The 15,032-nt window shown below is 35.9% G+C and overlaps 13 protein-coding genes and 2 non-coding genes across 15 annotated transcripts; 6 read left to right on the forward strand and 9 right to left on the reverse strand.

Annotated features, from left to right (window-relative positions):
* Positions 1 to 211: 211 nt before the first annotated feature.
* BMR1_01G03275 (hypothetical protein) lies at positions 212 to 847 on the reverse strand (the record flags this gene model as incomplete). Its single annotated transcript, XM_012792266.1, has 1 exon — positions 212 to 847. One exon carries the CDS (start codon positions 845 to 847, stop codon positions 212 to 214), a length of 636 nt encoding a protein of 211 aa, XP_012647720.1.
* Positions 848 to 962: 115 nt separating this feature from the next.
* Positions 963 to 1,270, reverse strand: BMR1_01G03276 (uncharacterized protein; the record flags this gene model as incomplete). The annotated part of the gene is made up of 2 exons (XM_021482978.1): positions 963 to 1,186; positions 1,207 to 1,270. 2 exons carry the CDS (start codon positions 1,268 to 1,270, stop codon positions 963 to 965), a joined length of 288 nt encoding a protein of 95 aa, XP_021337559.1.
* BMR1_01G03280 (BMN1-20) lies at positions 1,706 to 3,313 on the reverse strand (the record flags this gene model as incomplete). The annotated part of the gene is made up of 1 exon (XM_012792267.1): positions 1,706 to 3,313. The coding sequence occupies one exon, from the start codon at positions 3,311 to 3,313 to the stop codon at positions 1,706 to 1,708; it is 1,608 nt and encodes a 535-aa protein (XP_012647721.1).
* BMR1_01G03285 (small subunit ribosomal protein S15e) lies at positions 4,265 to 4,771 on the forward strand (the record flags this gene model as incomplete). Its single annotated transcript, XM_012792268.2, has 3 exons — positions 4,265 to 4,325; positions 4,347 to 4,528; positions 4,658 to 4,771. 3 exons carry the CDS (start codon positions 4,265 to 4,267, stop codon positions 4,769 to 4,771), a joined length of 357 nt encoding a protein of 118 aa, XP_012647722.2.
* Positions 4,772 to 4,816: 45 nt separating this feature from the next.
* On the reverse strand, positions 4,817 to 5,383 carry BMR1_01G03290 (ferredoxin; the record flags this gene model as incomplete). Its single annotated transcript, XM_012792269.1, has 3 exons — positions 4,817 to 4,983; positions 5,067 to 5,177; positions 5,200 to 5,383. The coding sequence occupies 3 exons, from the start codon at positions 5,381 to 5,383 to the stop codon at positions 4,817 to 4,819; spliced, it is 462 nt and encodes a 153-aa protein (XP_012647723.1).
* BMR1_01G03295 (ER membrane protein complex subunit 2-B) lies at positions 5,457 to 6,544 on the forward strand (the record flags this gene model as incomplete). Its single annotated transcript, XM_021482979.1, has 5 exons — positions 5,457 to 5,688; positions 5,710 to 5,774; positions 5,795 to 5,971; positions 6,024 to 6,212; positions 6,233 to 6,544. 5 exons carry the CDS (start codon positions 5,457 to 5,459, stop codon positions 6,542 to 6,544), a joined length of 975 nt encoding a protein of 324 aa, XP_021337560.1.
* Positions 6,819 to 8,207, reverse strand: BMR1_01G03300 (phosphatidate cytidylyltransferase; the record flags this gene model as incomplete). Its single annotated transcript, XM_012792271.1, has 1 exon — positions 6,819 to 8,207. The coding sequence occupies one exon, from the start codon at positions 8,205 to 8,207 to the stop codon at positions 6,819 to 6,821; it is 1,389 nt and encodes a 462-aa protein (XP_012647725.1).
* A 363-nt stretch (positions 8,208 to 8,570) lies between these two features.
* Positions 8,571 to 8,643, reverse strand: BMR1_01G03301. Its single transcript has one exon. It is a non-coding gene; the product is annotated as a tRNA-Arg (tRNA).
* Positions 8,644 to 8,815: 172 nt separating this feature from the next.
* On the forward strand, positions 8,816 to 8,888 carry BMR1_01G03302. The gene has a single exon. It is a non-coding gene; the product is annotated as a tRNA-Arg (tRNA).
* A 294-nt stretch (positions 8,889 to 9,182) lies between these two features.
* Positions 9,183 to 9,727, forward strand: BMR1_01G03305 (mitochondrial ribosomal protein L16 precursor, putative; the record flags this gene model as incomplete). Its single annotated transcript, XM_012792273.1, has 2 exons — positions 9,183 to 9,483; positions 9,507 to 9,727. 2 exons carry the CDS (start codon positions 9,183 to 9,185, stop codon positions 9,725 to 9,727), a joined length of 522 nt encoding a protein of 173 aa, XP_012647727.1.
* Positions 9,728 to 9,763: 36 nt separating this feature from the next.
* Positions 9,764 to 10,537, forward strand: BMR1_01G03310 (ESCRT-II complex subunit VPS22; the record flags this gene model as incomplete). The annotated part of the gene is made up of 1 exon (XM_012792274.1): positions 9,764 to 10,537. The coding sequence occupies one exon, from the start codon at positions 9,764 to 9,766 to the stop codon at positions 10,535 to 10,537; it is 774 nt and encodes a 257-aa protein (XP_012647728.1).
* BMR1_01G03315 (PUA domain protein) lies at positions 10,709 to 11,321 on the reverse strand (the record flags this gene model as incomplete). The annotated part of the gene is made up of 5 exons (XM_021482980.1): positions 10,709 to 10,784; positions 10,805 to 11,006; positions 11,028 to 11,125; positions 11,147 to 11,226; positions 11,247 to 11,321. The coding sequence occupies 5 exons, from the start codon at positions 11,319 to 11,321 to the stop codon at positions 10,709 to 10,711; spliced, it is 531 nt and encodes a 176-aa protein (XP_021337561.1).
* BMR1_01G03320 (hypothetical protein) lies at positions 11,531 to 12,748 on the reverse strand (the record flags this gene model as incomplete). Its single annotated transcript, XM_021482981.1, has 7 exons — positions 11,531 to 11,635; positions 11,658 to 11,723; positions 11,745 to 11,840; positions 11,889 to 12,138; positions 12,160 to 12,215; positions 12,237 to 12,440; positions 12,461 to 12,748. The coding sequence occupies 7 exons, from the start codon at positions 12,746 to 12,748 to the stop codon at positions 11,531 to 11,533; spliced, it is 1,065 nt and encodes a 354-aa protein (XP_021337562.1).
* On the reverse strand, positions 13,161 to 13,808 carry BMR1_01G03325 (apicoplast TIC22 protein (TIC22); the record flags this gene model as incomplete). The annotated part of the gene is made up of 1 exon (XM_012792277.1): positions 13,161 to 13,808. One exon carries the CDS (start codon positions 13,806 to 13,808, stop codon positions 13,161 to 13,163), a length of 648 nt encoding a protein of 215 aa, XP_012647731.1.
* A 478-nt stretch (positions 13,809 to 14,286) lies between these two features.
* Positions 14,287 to 14,882, forward strand: BMR1_01G03330 (conserved Plasmodium protein, unknown function; the record flags this gene model as incomplete). The annotated part of the gene is made up of 5 exons (XM_021482982.1): positions 14,287 to 14,460; positions 14,481 to 14,567; positions 14,589 to 14,719; positions 14,741 to 14,798; positions 14,820 to 14,882. 5 exons carry the CDS (start codon positions 14,287 to 14,289, stop codon positions 14,880 to 14,882), a joined length of 513 nt encoding a protein of 170 aa, XP_021337563.1.

A 15,032-nucleotide genomic window follows, 5' to 3' on the forward strand; every position in this document is an offset into this window, starting at 1 on the left:
CAAAAGTGTTAATTTTGAATGTCGGTTATTATACCTCATATTTATGTTAACTTGCTATATAATGCGTGTCCTTTTCATAATCAGTTCATATATACAATGACATCAGTAAACAGTGGAATTTGCCGATTAGAACAGAATATAATTTGTCTAATATATGAGTATGACTGAGAGTTAATTAACCTGCTATCGTAAATTAATTGTAGAATTTAGATTATACGGCTTCCAAGGGGCTGGATATATTATCAACCCTATCCACACTGTGAGTTGTAGGAAAATTGCAGGATGACTGGCGCATAGGCTTCCTGGGTGTAAACAGCTTGGAAACTGCGGATCTTGCCGTGGGATAATGCCAAAAATCCGACGTCATGTTGAAGGGGTGGCCCAGTAACGTAGCAACATCTTCATCCTCCATCGTTTCATAGAAAGTCCACATATACAAAATACAGGATAATGATAAGAAGGATATGATCGCAAATACTAAAATGCCAAACCACCTGTACTTTTCAAGTGCAACAAATACATAGTGTGCTCTGTGTCTCATGTAAAAGCGATAGTTGTAGATTACGTCGAACAGTGATATGATGGAGGTAATGAATATGAACAGATTCTCCAGCGTGATAAGTACGACAGAACTTGTGATGGTTAGGTAGTCCTTGGAAAACAGGCCTATTTGCGCACCAGCGGCTGCGAGAATGGATAGGAAGCCGAACCAAAGAGTTGTGACAGTGAACAATGGGCTTATTTTGCGGTTGAATAGTTCAATCAGGCCAAGAGTGATAAGAAATAAGCCATATAAGAATGAACTCAACGTTATGAGCAATGGCTTCCATAGGTTAGACTTAGGCATTATTATACCATATCATATACGTAATATTACAATATTTTTATGTAAATTATACATAAATAATGGCAATTGTCATGGGGTGTAAATTATTAGTATTGTGGAGAATAAAAGGTAATGACTAAAGCTGCTGTGCCGGTGCAATAAGATCAACGTATATTGTGCCCATGAAGCAACTGCTTAAATCATCTATTTTACATCCTTTCGGTTCGTCTTGTAAATTTTTGGACTCGAATAGCTTATATATAGGCCTGTTCAGGGGTATATGCCTGACAGTTAGTTTGTGCCCATGAATATCAATCTTTTCTGGCATGGATTGGTACTGCGATATGGACAATAGTATATCTAAATCTTAGTCAATATACCTTTGCAGGTTATTGTTTTAGGGATATTATCAGATAATTTAATGGATAGGTAAGTATTAGTCATCACCAGTGTAGGGTGGGTATAGTGGTGATTGCAATTTTTTGTTAAGTTGGTAAAATTTGTGGAAATTTATCAGATTCACACGAAAAGATGAAAATTAATTCATTTTATACCATTTCCAATTGATCATTATTATGTATGTAAAAGATTCCATGACAATTTGGTGATAACAATGCACTGTTGTGGCCTAATTCATAAATTGTATTGCTAAGATGAAGGTAAATAAATGTGTTGATAAAGTTTTAATAACTAATCTACAATATATGAATTAAAATCGAATTACATGAAAAATTACACGTGGCAAAACCATACTTGTAAACATTAACATCTTTAAACAAATCCTCAATTATTTGGCTTGTTACAGCAACGGAACGGGCCACAGCTTGTTGAAAACTTAATGAATTGTCAAATTAGATATCCTTAAGCGCAATTTATCGGTCAACCACAACAATCACTGAGAATGGCTTTTTTCCCGCCACAGTCACAAGGGGAATCGAATAGCAATCCAAACATAGTGTAGCTAAGTGAAGATCCAATGATTATTGCGAAGAAGTAACCCACATTAAATGTCATCGCCAGTAACATTAATCCGTAATCCAGGGTTAATATTATAAGTGAAAATATAAAGGATAGGAACATAGAGAGTGCCAATTTAGCGTTGGAGCCATTTTTACGAAGCTTATGGGATATTATCGCACGGAAAGCCTTAAACATGCATGGGAATAATGAAATAGTAAAAATTGCAGCCATGGCAATGTAATAATGAGTGGATGTTTCAGTCTTGAGGCTCTTTAACAAGAGTGTTGTCTTGTAGTCAAAGACAAAGTGATTCGTCATGCCGCATTCGCAGCCACCATCATCATCAGGCGACGACGGGTCTCTTTCATTATCCTCGGGCTTATTATTGCAACCATGACACCCTTCTTTACAAAAGTCTTTTTTTTTCAGCGGTGTCTGAGTATTATGCGATTTTATTCCAGCCTTCCCACTTTTATTCTTATTGAGATTGCCATGCTCTTCTTCATGAGCGTCACTTGTTTCCTGCGGTGTCTGAGTATCATACGATTTTATTCCAGCATTTCCACTTTTATTCTTATTGATTTTGTCATGCCCTTCTTCACACTCTTCACATATTTCTTGCGTTGTCTGAGTATCATGCGATTTTCTTTCAGCCTTCTCACTTTTATTCGTATTGATTTCGTCATGCCCTTCTTCATGAGCGTCACTTGTTTCCTGCGGTGTCTGAGTATCATACGATTTTATTCCAGCATTTCCACTTTTATTCTTATTGATTTTGTCATGCCCTTCTTCACACTCTTCACATATTTCTTGCGTTGTCTGAGTATCATGCGATTTTCTTTCAGCCTTCTCACTTTTATTCGTATTGGGTTTGCCATGCCCTTCTTTACGCTCTTCATATATTTCTTGTGCCGTTAGTCTCAGTAAGTTGTCAAGCTCTTCATATATTTCTTGCGGTGTCTGAGTATCATGCGATTTTCTTTCAGTCTTCTCACTTTTATTCGTATTGAGTTTGCCATTCCCTTCTTCATGATCGTCACTTGTTTCTTGCGCCGTTAGTCTCATTAAGTTGTCAAGCTCTTCATCATCTATTGAATGGTATGGAGCTGTATCTTCCCAGGGTGGTTGAATTATGTCATTCTCGCCGATTTTAAATGATGGTTCTTCATCATTTATATCAGATGCCATGTCTGAGTGGTGCCCTAATCTAGAGAATTGGTGTGGTACCCCCTCATCCAAACTTTCGGGCAACACCCTGGTATCAGAATCCATTTGTTCGAGCGGCTCACTATCGCAAGCGTCTTGTGGATTGATGTTATCATGTTCCTGGATTTCAACATGTACAGATTCTGAATCCGCATTGGGTTCTGGAATATAGTTGGTAACTACATTTGTTTCTAGAGAAGTAGATGTTGGCTCTATGTCGGGTGGATTACCAGAAGATATCTCATATACATCCCCCGCACTTGCAGAATTTAAGGAATATGCGGAAAGCAACAGTAGCCCAGGTATCGAGAGATTCACCATGCTAATCTACCAGAGTGCTAACAGTAATGTTTATGATGGGCGAAACCGCCCCATGATATGAGAGTTTGTGATTAATTATGTGCATGCATATAATAGAACGCTCGAATATTTGTATATAAATATTGCCATTATTAATCACAAATTACTAGCATAATATAATTCCACAAATATACAAGGCTTCATACGTTTGCATATGTGCCTTTATTCGCTCAAAATGTAACGCTTTATTACCTTTGCCATATGATTTCAACGCTGATATATATATTATACAGATGATGTTAAAATGTGCATTAAAGTGTGTTTTTCGCTTTTTAACATCAAAAACATAGTATTTAGAATTATTAAATTTGCCCACATAAAATCTAGTGACTTTCCACGACATACAGCTTCCACTTGTTTTTCCATTTTCACCGTAGTTTTCGAGTAGTGATTAGCTTTAAAATACATAAATTGGAACTGATTCTGGTAGATATGTTAATTATTCTCTTTAAAGTAGGTCCTCAGAATCACCGGTAGTTATATTATCTAGCAAAATAATCGTCATTCAGCGACATGTTATATAATAACCAATCATCCAAAGATAATCTATAATGTGATATTAACCTATATATACTAACTAGGCTAGATGTTGGATTTGTAACTATATCTGACAATTGGATGCGTGATGTGTAGTCGCAAAGTACAATTTGCAGTGCTGAAGACCGCGATTTTTAGTGTGTCTGATGTATATTGGTTCTTGTAATGTATGAGGGTGTTTTCTAAAGTAATGTTATAAGTCGATCTAATGGATGGCGATGAATATTTAGTATAAAAGCGACCGTTTATGGGGCAGTTAATTACCAATAATGGTAAGTCAAACAATTATCGTAGGCCGATTCAGCTAATCAGCAACGGAAGAGAACCTTTAGAACGTTCAAGTATCGAGGATATGACTTGGAGAAGCTGCTTGATATGCCTACTGAGACTCTGTCTCAGCTATTCCGTGCACGTCAAAGACGCAAGTTATCGAAGGGTAATCATTAGTATCATTTAGGCGTAAACAGACAGGCTATCACATTGCTTAAGAAGTTGAGGGTGGCGAAGAAGAATTGCCCTTATGGTGAAAAGCCAACCCCGGTAAAGACCCATTTGAGAAATATGATCGTTGTTCCTGAAATGATAGGGTCTATCGTGGCTGTCTACAATGGCAAAAGCTTTATCAATGTGGAAATTAAGGTAAGTGTAATATTTTTTAATGAATTTTTCAAAAAAAATCATCTATAGCATAATTGGTGATGTTAATTGTGTATAATTTATTATATTATCAAATAATTAACTTTAAATATTATTAAATCTTTAACGTAGCCTGAAATGATTGGATACTATCTGGGAGAGTTTTCCATCACCTACAAGCCAGTTAAGCACGGCAAGCCTGGGATTGGAGCTACTCACTCTTCCAGATTTATCCCGCTCAAGTAATTATTTGAAAAGCCAAATACACTATAATCCTAATTATTTTTAAAATTATGAGGATTCCCCCCTAAGTTTGTGTAATTCATCCTCCTTGTGCGTGATGACTGTGCAATCGGAGTGAGGATACGCGGTACAAATTAAGCGATAGCCTTTCCTAAGCTCCTCATCGGTCAAGTAGCTTTGATCTTCGTTAGACATGTTGCCATCGGTTAGCATGCCTATGTTATATGTATATTGTAAATTCTAGATTCTTGATATATACAGTTATGTATATGTCAAGAATCGTAGCTATATTACTAACAGTTGCAAGTAGAGCAGCTACCTCCCCTGCAACTATAAGGCAGGTCCAGCCCTGCAGCTTCTGCAGAATCAAGAACATATTCGTCTTCTTCGCAATATACAATTTTTTTTCCTGAAAATTAACCGCATATTACCCTTTGGGGTCACAAATGTAACTTTGTGGCATGATTTTATGTTATTTGTTTGCAACTGTATGGATCTGGAAGTTATAAAAGCATAGCTAGTACGTCTGTGCGATAACACTACGTTACAATTGATGATGTGTAAAATTACAAGGAAAATTAGATAGATTGAGCCACCATATACCACGTATGTCATATCTACCCACCCTACACAGTATTGCTAGAATGTGTAAATATGTTTATCACTCATATATATGAGATTTGTCTAAATGAAATCATACCTAGCAAAAATAGGGTTTGATTTCCTCAGTAAATTAATGCCCATTGACAAATTTATCCAGTTATTTAATCGTGCAAACGAGTATTTGGAATCATTAGATGATCAGTTTTACCACTCCAATATTGGCAGTCATATATTAGAATTGTACGACAACAATGATAGGGAGGAGATTCTACATTTAGCGCCTCAACTTTTGGATAAAATACTGTCTCCTAATGACAGTAAGTCACGTGTTCATTTAGGGGAAGTACTTATTGAAATTTTGATTAATTCATCTGTGGTATATGGGAGGCATGAATTTATTAAAGTATGAAAATAATGATATAGCAATTGCTGTCGCAACTAGGCCGAGTGGACGAAAAGAAGGCAAAGATCTACAAGGCAAAATACTACCAGGCCAAAGGAGATTATGAAACGGCCTTCAAGCTTATGACTGGAATCCTCATACGATATCCAACCGATATAATTATCAGGAAACAAACACTAGCTACACTTAAAAATAGAGTGAGCTACTGAACTATTTACATAAATATATCAAAAATATTTGCTGATTTAGATACCTATAGATGAATATATAGATTTAATCAATCGACATCTCTGTGAATTCCCCTTAGATACGGAGAGTTGGCAGGAATTGGGCGAATTATACATCTCATCTGGTAAAATCAATGAGGCAATTTACTGCTACAATGAAGTCATACTCCATGAACCAAATAACATTTTCTATATAATTACAATCGCAGATGTAACATACCATTCACTCAGTTAAACTATACAATTGCTAGGTTTCCATTGAGCTACAAATACTATTCCGCGGCCGTAACATTGAATTGTATGTGCACTCGTGCCCTTTGGGGCCTCGTGTTGGTGTATACAAGGATTGTTAGGAATTCCAAAGATGTGATTGAAAATACAGAAGATCCCCAACACAAATTCTCAGATGTACATGTTAAGGTGGCTAGAAAGGCCTTGCAATTGTTGCGTGGTATCTACATAAAGTCCAGATCTTACGCAGCCGTTAGAGCCCTTAATCGTTTGTGGAATGAGTGGGATGCTAAGCAACCTGTGTGTTACTAAAATATATTCACAAATCAACACTGACGTCGTTATTTAATTGTTTTGCCAATTATTTTGAGGTTGTTAATTTTTAAGTATCATACTTCAACTACACTATATCATCAGTAATAGCTATCTGAAAATAACTGACAACTAATTTATTGGTTATATTTTATCATGTCTATTTTGTGAGTGTCTTGATCAACTCAAAGGATGGTTGATTTACCATACTATGTATCAAAACACTACATCACAACCAGAATAAATAATTTGTTTATATATAATCTAGGGGCAGTCAACCAAAAGATACCTTGTGTAGCTCACTTATGAGCCTCAGTCTATCCTCATCAGAGAGTAGCAGCGCCTTGCGAATTATTGATTCCACTGATGGAGTTGGCATCCTGGTCATCGTTTTAATGTAAAAAAATGTAAATGAGCTAGTGATGATCTGGCAGTCAAAACGGTCTGTAATGCCGCCATGGCCAGGGATACAACCGGGGAAATCCTTAATCTTCAATGCACGCTTTAGCCCCGAAACGAAGAACCCCCCAAAAGGGGAAATAAAGGAGGAAAATATGCCTATAGCAAAGGAATGTATTGCAATTGGGTGTATTGTGAAAGATTTTTCGCCAAAAAATAGTTGCAGAAGTAGTGGTAATTCAAAGATCTGCGGCTTATATACGGGATCAGATTCACAATCCAAAGTCCAAAGCCACTCAAAGGGGATGATCGAAATCGTGTTAACTTTACATGTGAAAGCCTTGTATTTTAGTAGTAAAGTGGGTAAGATTATGCTCCATAATGTGGTAACTATGGCTCCGCCAATAAAACCCTCCACCGTCTTTTTGGGCGAGACGCTAATAATCGAAGTCCTTCCAAACAATTTCCCAAATGTATATGCGGCAACATCATTAGACACAACGCATGTTGCCGGTATTACGAACCAAACCATCCCCATGTAAATATTCGAAATTGACATTAGCGACTGTGGCACCACATATACCAGAGTAGCAATTGTAATAGTTAGAGATAAAAATTGGCGTCTAAGTCTGTTCTTCTTGAGCGAAAGGACAAACATTACCAATGCCAATAGTGCAGCAGAGAATAGTAACAGTGGGTAATATGACATTATAAATGATAGTATCTTGTACAACCTAGAATCTGTGATATCCAATCTGGGTACAATCCAAGGAATGCCCATTGCGATAATAGATGTAGAAAGTAGGTAAATGTGGAGTGGCAGCGGTAGCATTATATTTTGCAGTTCATCCGGGATATCAAATTCTGGTTTAACGCCACCAGCACTAGTATCAATTGTTGAAGAGGAGGGGAAGTTGGATGAACTTTTCTTTATTTCTGCAAACCTATAACATTTTGAAGGGGAAGATGATGAAAGTGCTGAGTCTGTCTGAAAAGCTTCATCGCTTTTACTAGGTGTGGCATCACTGTACAAATTAGGTTCGATTCTCTTGTATCTGTTTTGTGGAAGGGCTACCCATAGGAATTCCAGGTAGACTCGTACAGTAAGGATGATGATTAAGATGGAAAAGTAAAAGTGCCCCGCCAACAACAGCACGAAGCATGAAGAAATCAGTAGTAAGGTCCAAATGGACCTAACCTTCAACTCACACCATTCCGGTTCACTCATAGAGTGGAATCGAGTAAATAAGTTTCGAATTGCCATTATAACGCGTCTTTATATGATAACAATATATCCTTGTGGAGTTATAATTAGTGATTTAGTCTCAAAAAAAAATTCAATCCGACAAAACAATGTTAACGCAACAGTGATTAGGTAACAAAATATCCCATGGAAAATACATTGCAAGACAATATAATTTACAAATTGTCGGGGGGGTGTACAATAATTTGTTTGTGTGAGTGGGAAATATGTTAGCAATCCATAACTAATGCACTGGTTGTCTGTTAGGATGGCCACTAGTTATGTGGTAGCAGAACGTTCACACAAAGATTTAATGATGCCCACAATTGAACTATGTACAAAAATGATTAATTGCTATAAATTAGTGAAAAGTATTCGACACAATAACGGCGACGGGACTCGAACCCGCAATCTTCGGTTCCGTAGACCGACGCCTTATCCATTGGGCCACGCCGTCCCTGCTGGAGCCCACATTGTATGACACCATTGCAAGCTCCAGAAAGGACAAAACACCCAAGTTTTTTGCTAAAATAAAAAAAATGATGAATTATTAGTTGGGTAAGTTGGTCGTGGTTTAATTTTCAAAATATTTCACGATAAAAACAGTGAAAAATAGCCGAATGTTCGTAGGCGGTGTGGCCTAATGGATAAGGCGTCGGTCTTCGGAACCGAAGATTGCGGGTTCGAGTCCCGTCGCCGCTGTTTTCGTACAAATTTGTTTCGTATACATTGTATATAATATATTTCCCCTAATAGATAAATTGTTCTTACAACATTATTACAGATAATTGTTATCAAATAATATTTGTGACACATTCAAGTACGATACATTCCAACTAGCCCTGTATCTCATATACTTTAAATAACATGATAATTACATAAAATCATAATTTATCTATTGTGAGTATATGGAAGCGATATTTTATATATTTAGATATGTACCAAATGTTTTCTATATAGGGCAACGTTAGTATACTATGATTATGTGTGAGTGACATGCCCCCTATCTTTTACAAGCAGCCAATACCGGTGAACATAAAAGCTCCAAAAGGGCGGATTGTACCTCTGCAAGCACCGCAAATTCACTTAGGCAAGTCTTTAGTGGCTCTAACGGCACATCGCATCAGTTCAACTGCACTTACAAATCTCCGAATGGCATTAAAACGTTATCTGGGTAAAAAAAACGAATTTTTAGTTCATTGTCATGCCACGTATCCTGTCACTAAGAAGCCAGATGGGATTAAAATGGGCCAAGGAAAGGGTGCTATTAAGGATCATGTTGCACGAATACCTGCTGGTATCTATTTAGTGTTAATATAGGGTTTGTCATCGCTAGAATTCCACAAATTAGCCCTTTTATGACTCAAAAATCGATTTATGTGGCACTACAGCGTGTAACATCATTACTACCCATCCCTTGTCAATTTAGAAGTCAACAAAACAACTTCCCTTCACAATCTCTTGCTAAGATAACTATGCTTAAGGATCAAATTGATCTCAGGCGTAGTTTGGAGTGGAAAAGGAAACATTTAAGTATTTAATACATTTTACAAATAAATAATTGAATAATAAATTCTATGAGTGGCGTTGGTATATCAAGAGTGTTGAAAAGGGGGGGTGATGTTGATAGATTTAAAATACTTAGTGCAAAATTAACTAAGGAAAGTGAACAAAATGTTGAATCTATGGTTTCTGATTTTTGTTATTCCTTTCAAAAATTCATTGGCAAATACTCCAGTCAAATAAATAGCAATCCACAGTTATACGATGCAATTACCACCATATGTCAAAATTTAGACATAGACCTTAGTTCTTATAATGGAAATGAAATACATAAAAACATGTCCAATAGGATTGGTGAAAAGATAGTGCAAATTTGTGCAAAGTTGAGAACACAAAACGGTGGTTTATTAGATGTTGAGCATTGCGTGTGGTTGATGAAACCCAGATACCCTAACATCACAGTTAAGGATATTATTCGATCTGTGCAGCAACTATCAATACTTGGGGCAATTGATTTATTAACTATTGGCCATAGAACTGTTATTAGCACCAATTGCCAAATCAATGATGATGAAAATCAGTGCTTATCTTTAATAAATAGTGCCGTTTATACTAGTTTAAAGAAATTTAGTGGAATAAAAGTTAGTGATTTGGTAAGCAAATTAAATTGGAATAACTATAGGGCTGAATCATGCTTGAAATTGTTAGTTGCTAAGGGTATTTTATGGGTTGATCACAACACATTTGGCAAATCATTTGACAAATCAAATGATTTGCAATCGAACAGTGATTTATTTTTTAGCAGAGCAGAGTATCTCGATAACATGACATTCTATGCACTATTCTAAGCAAGCATGTTGCTGTGTAACAAGGTTTAACTGTATATTAGTATAATTGTGTAATGGCTACCGTTAGCTCAAATTTGTAAAAATATGTTTGTTAATAATAGTTACTGTGATTTATAATACAAAGCATCGATACTAGTGGTTAAAATAGTTCATTTTTAAACCTAAATTTGGTCACAGTGATAAATTCCAAAGCCCATCGTTCAGATAATGCAAATTCTCAATACATACATCCTTGTTCTTTTCAATACTATATAAACACTTGCTTACATTTCCCGTGTCGACATTATGGTCTTGCCTACTGCGCATGCATTTTCTCGATTTTCAATGATAATTTGTACAATTACCCCTGCCTCAACCTCCTCCATTCTACCCCCAGGGGAAGTTAATCCTGGGCACATGATATTTGATCCGCGTAGCACAAATTTGAGTGCCCCGGAATCTACCTGCATTTTGGGCAGCATTGTAGGATCTTGTGTTAGATTTGGCTTACACTTGTGGATTAGACGCAAAGAAGGCACCCATGGGCCATCTCTTTGTTGAAAGAATAGTGTCAAACCATCCTTTACTACCAGTGAAATGTGGTCTGGGCTAGATTAATTTGCCACTTGCCATTTAGCAATGATAAGAGGTGGTTTTTTGGAAAAAATGTCGTTTATCACGGGTTCTAGGCGCGGGAATTGTGATAAAATCTACATTATAGTATCAGTACTGCTGATTTTATTGCTCTTTGCGCTGAAGACTTGATTTGGTTTTGAGAAGATACATCTTCGGCATTTATTTTCATTTCACAGCACCTACGCAATATTTATAGGGTGTGTACTACACTATGTTTATATAATATCACGAGGGGGCACTATATTATTATACTATACATTAGTGTAAAAGTATATATAAAATAAGGCATAGAGCCAGGATATATGGTATTAATATGATGTAAATAAACGATCTGCCTAGTATACATAAATTATCGTAATTATTGTGTTAAATGGGTTATTATCGAAATTTTAATTTTTCAAAATTCTCAATGATCTCTTTAGCAATGTCCTTAGGGTCACTAGTTGGAAACAAAGCGTCTAGACACTCTGATGATATTTTGTTCTGCATGACATAATAATCTCACAAGTTCGCGTTTCTTCTGATCCAGCAATGTAAATGCCTGATGATATTTCGACACTGCAATGTTCACCTACATAATCTGAGAGGGCACCATTGATTGGAGAGATTCCAAATGTAATCTCCTCTCGTCCCTGTGTTTCCTTCGGTGCTCAAACAAAGCATTTACGTTCTCTTCGGTGGCAAATTCCTATGTCACTAACACCATATACTGTATTCGTGGATGGTGAGTACTAACCTGGAGGATGTCTGCCAAATTATTAGCACAAAAACTGGTGCATTTTCGAATGTCGGTGAAACTGGCGCTCATTCCATCATCTTCTGTGCTAGTTTTTAGAGAAGTACTAAAGTCTATGTTTTCAAAATCCAATTTGTCTAGTGCCATTTTTACAACGTGTCGGGAAAGTGGCAACAGTTTCATGGTATCTTCGGATAACATATCATACTCTGTTAGAAGTGATGAAGCATTTTTCCAACAATACATGGTACTGTGTTAGCTGTGTGCCTACTGTGGCATGGATTTGACGTGTTTTATCCATAAGTCCATGTAAACGTCGAAATGGTTCTATGTAATCGTTATGATTACTCTGTAGTAATCATACAAAGGAGAAGTTGTGCAAAAATTGGCGTTCAGCCTCTCATATGTGATCTGATTGAGCGACTGTTCAATTTTATATGTGAGTACTTTGACTAGTGATGAAAGCATTGCAATTCTCTTTGCAGATTTGGAAGATGTTATTGTAGCAGATCCGAGGATGCCAGTTAAAGTATCCTTGTAAACGTTGATTAACTGATTTATAAATTATTTACCTTGAGTGCCAATTGAAATCTATCTAGCGGATGAAGTGTTGAAGTAAGCGCCTGTGAAGGGATATTAAGAAACTGTGGCGGGGATGGAATTTGATAATTTTCTAACATAAGCCAGTCAGTGGCGATAAAGGGGCGAAAGTGAATCTCGTAAGGATTCGTGAACAATAAAAAGTAGTAAGGTAAAGTGGAATTTTTACCTTTACTATGCATATAGTCATTGCTCGCAGACTGCGACAGAAACACATTGGTATCTTTTTGTTGTTGAAATATACCAAATCTAGTGTCCATTTCAAATGTTTTAGGCGATCAATGTGCTGGAGGGCTTCTAATTTGAGTGTGAATTGTGTATATAAGACATTTGTTAGTTGCAATTATCCAAGTTGTGATATATATTGTAAATGTATATTGTAAATATATTTCAAAGTGATTGTCAATCGCGTGGTTTGTTACATATATGTGTGTGAAGGTAAAAGTTTGTTGTTTAATTTGATATTTTAAATGCTTATATATTGTAAATGTGGTGTGTCACACCAAGTCATGACTTCCTACACTCATAGCATGGTATTATGTGTCACTCGTCTCGTTTTTATTGGATTTATTGTATGACTAAAATTTTAAATACATATATATATATATATATTGAAATTACTAGGTTAATATACACTCACAGTAATTATGTTACTGCTAAAATAATTTATAACTAAATTCTTCTGGAGGTCAAATACTCCAGAGCACGCTTGGAAGGTACAAATGAATAATTTTCAAGGTTATTTGAGTCATTGGTGATTAGTTCAATGAGACATGTAGATTGTATATTATTTTTTAGCTCATCCCTTCTGTTTTGTTTGGGACAACGTTTAATCTCACTTTCTAGGTCACTGATGTCAAAAAAAATTAACATCTTCCCGTCCAGTGTCAGTCCATTACAATAATAAACTTCAAATTCATTCGTATTCTTGAGCTTAGTACCGAATGATGAGTGGATTAGTTTGTGTTTTAAACAGAACTTTTTATCATCCTTCATCTTAGATATCCAGGTATCTAAGGTCGAGGCTTTAATCTTCCATAAGTTAGATTTATCATCATTGGATCGCGACTGGATTAACTCGGTTAATAGAGATATGGCATCGTATGGATTGGAGAAGGAAAGGGTAAAGTACCCGCTGCCGCTGGATAGGATTAGTGGATGACCAGATTCCTGTACGACTGAAAATACAGGGACACAGGATAGTTTTCCTGCAATTGGATTTTTTGTGAATGTAAAGTGACCATTATATTTGATGGCCGTAACACTTAAGCAAATTATGTCTAACAAACCCAATGTTGTGAGAAAGAACATCAGTGACATGTGTCGATAATCGTTATGTATGCGACACAAAGTGATACATTTTTGTAATATGAAATTCAATTGGGATCATACTATACAATATACGCCATACCTGCCCTATATGACATATAAGTCCAAGCACTAGGGCATCACTGAGTTATGGTATTGCAATAAGGGTACATAGTATAGCTGATGGGTGTGGGTCAGTGATAGCAATTGGATGAAAAAAAATAATAAATAAATAGTTCGCAATTAAACATCACATTTCACAGTGTTAAATATGAAATTTTAGTGTGGTCGCATAATTTTAATTTTAACTGGCTTTGTCCTGGAATCATTAATCGTTTCATTTGAGTAAAATAACAATGACAGTTGCAGGATATACTCTTATTGAAACATAATTATATGATATAAATAAATTATCTAGATAATATGTACATATATATGTTTGTTGAGAAGTATTTTTATTTGGTATTATTTGACATATTGTAAACTTAAAATGTATAACATAACATTGCCATTAATATCACTATTAAATGTGCATGTTATTGAGTCTATTAGTAAATGGAATTTTAGCTATAATCCTTTTAAAATTTTATCAAGTTTTAAATATACAGCCACTGAAGATGAAATTTTGATTGGATTCCATGTCGATGATTGCGAATATTGTCAAGTAAAAAAAGGCCTATACAGGAAATGAAGACACTATTGCGACGACTAGAACTGGAGGAGGGAATCAGAGTCCATATTTTAGACGCTAGTATGCCAAAAAACTTGAAGGTATTGAAGCGTTTAATCTAGTTATTAAAGAGACTAGATAATGGAAAATGTGGAGGTCTGCCTTTTTATTACAACGTAAAAACTAACCGCTATATTTGTGGAGCTACTGCTTATGAAAATTTACTCGTTTGGGCAACAAATGGTGTTAATAAGTAAATCGCGGTGTTACGTAGAACGCACATGCCCCCAAGAAATAGCGAGATTGAAGAACACAAAAAATATCGCAGTTTGGTAAGATTTGATACCATTTAGGGACTAATGTGTAGATTGATCAGGTGGTTAAATGAGAGTTTGGATGTGGACGTAAAAAAATAATTTTCTCACGCAAATTATAATTTCTTCATCTTAAATGATATTGCAATGTGACAAATTCTAGAACTGATAGTTTAAATTCTTGAATTTATTAGCGTATTAAATAGATTATCTTACACTATGGTATGTTTATGAAGTGGTGAACATTATAAT

Source organism: Babesia microti, chromosome I (assembly GCF_000691945.2).
Source record: "Babesia microti strain RI chromosome I, complete genome".
NCBI lineage: Eukaryota > Apicomplexa > Aconoidasida > Piroplasmida > Babesiidae > Babesia > Babesia microti.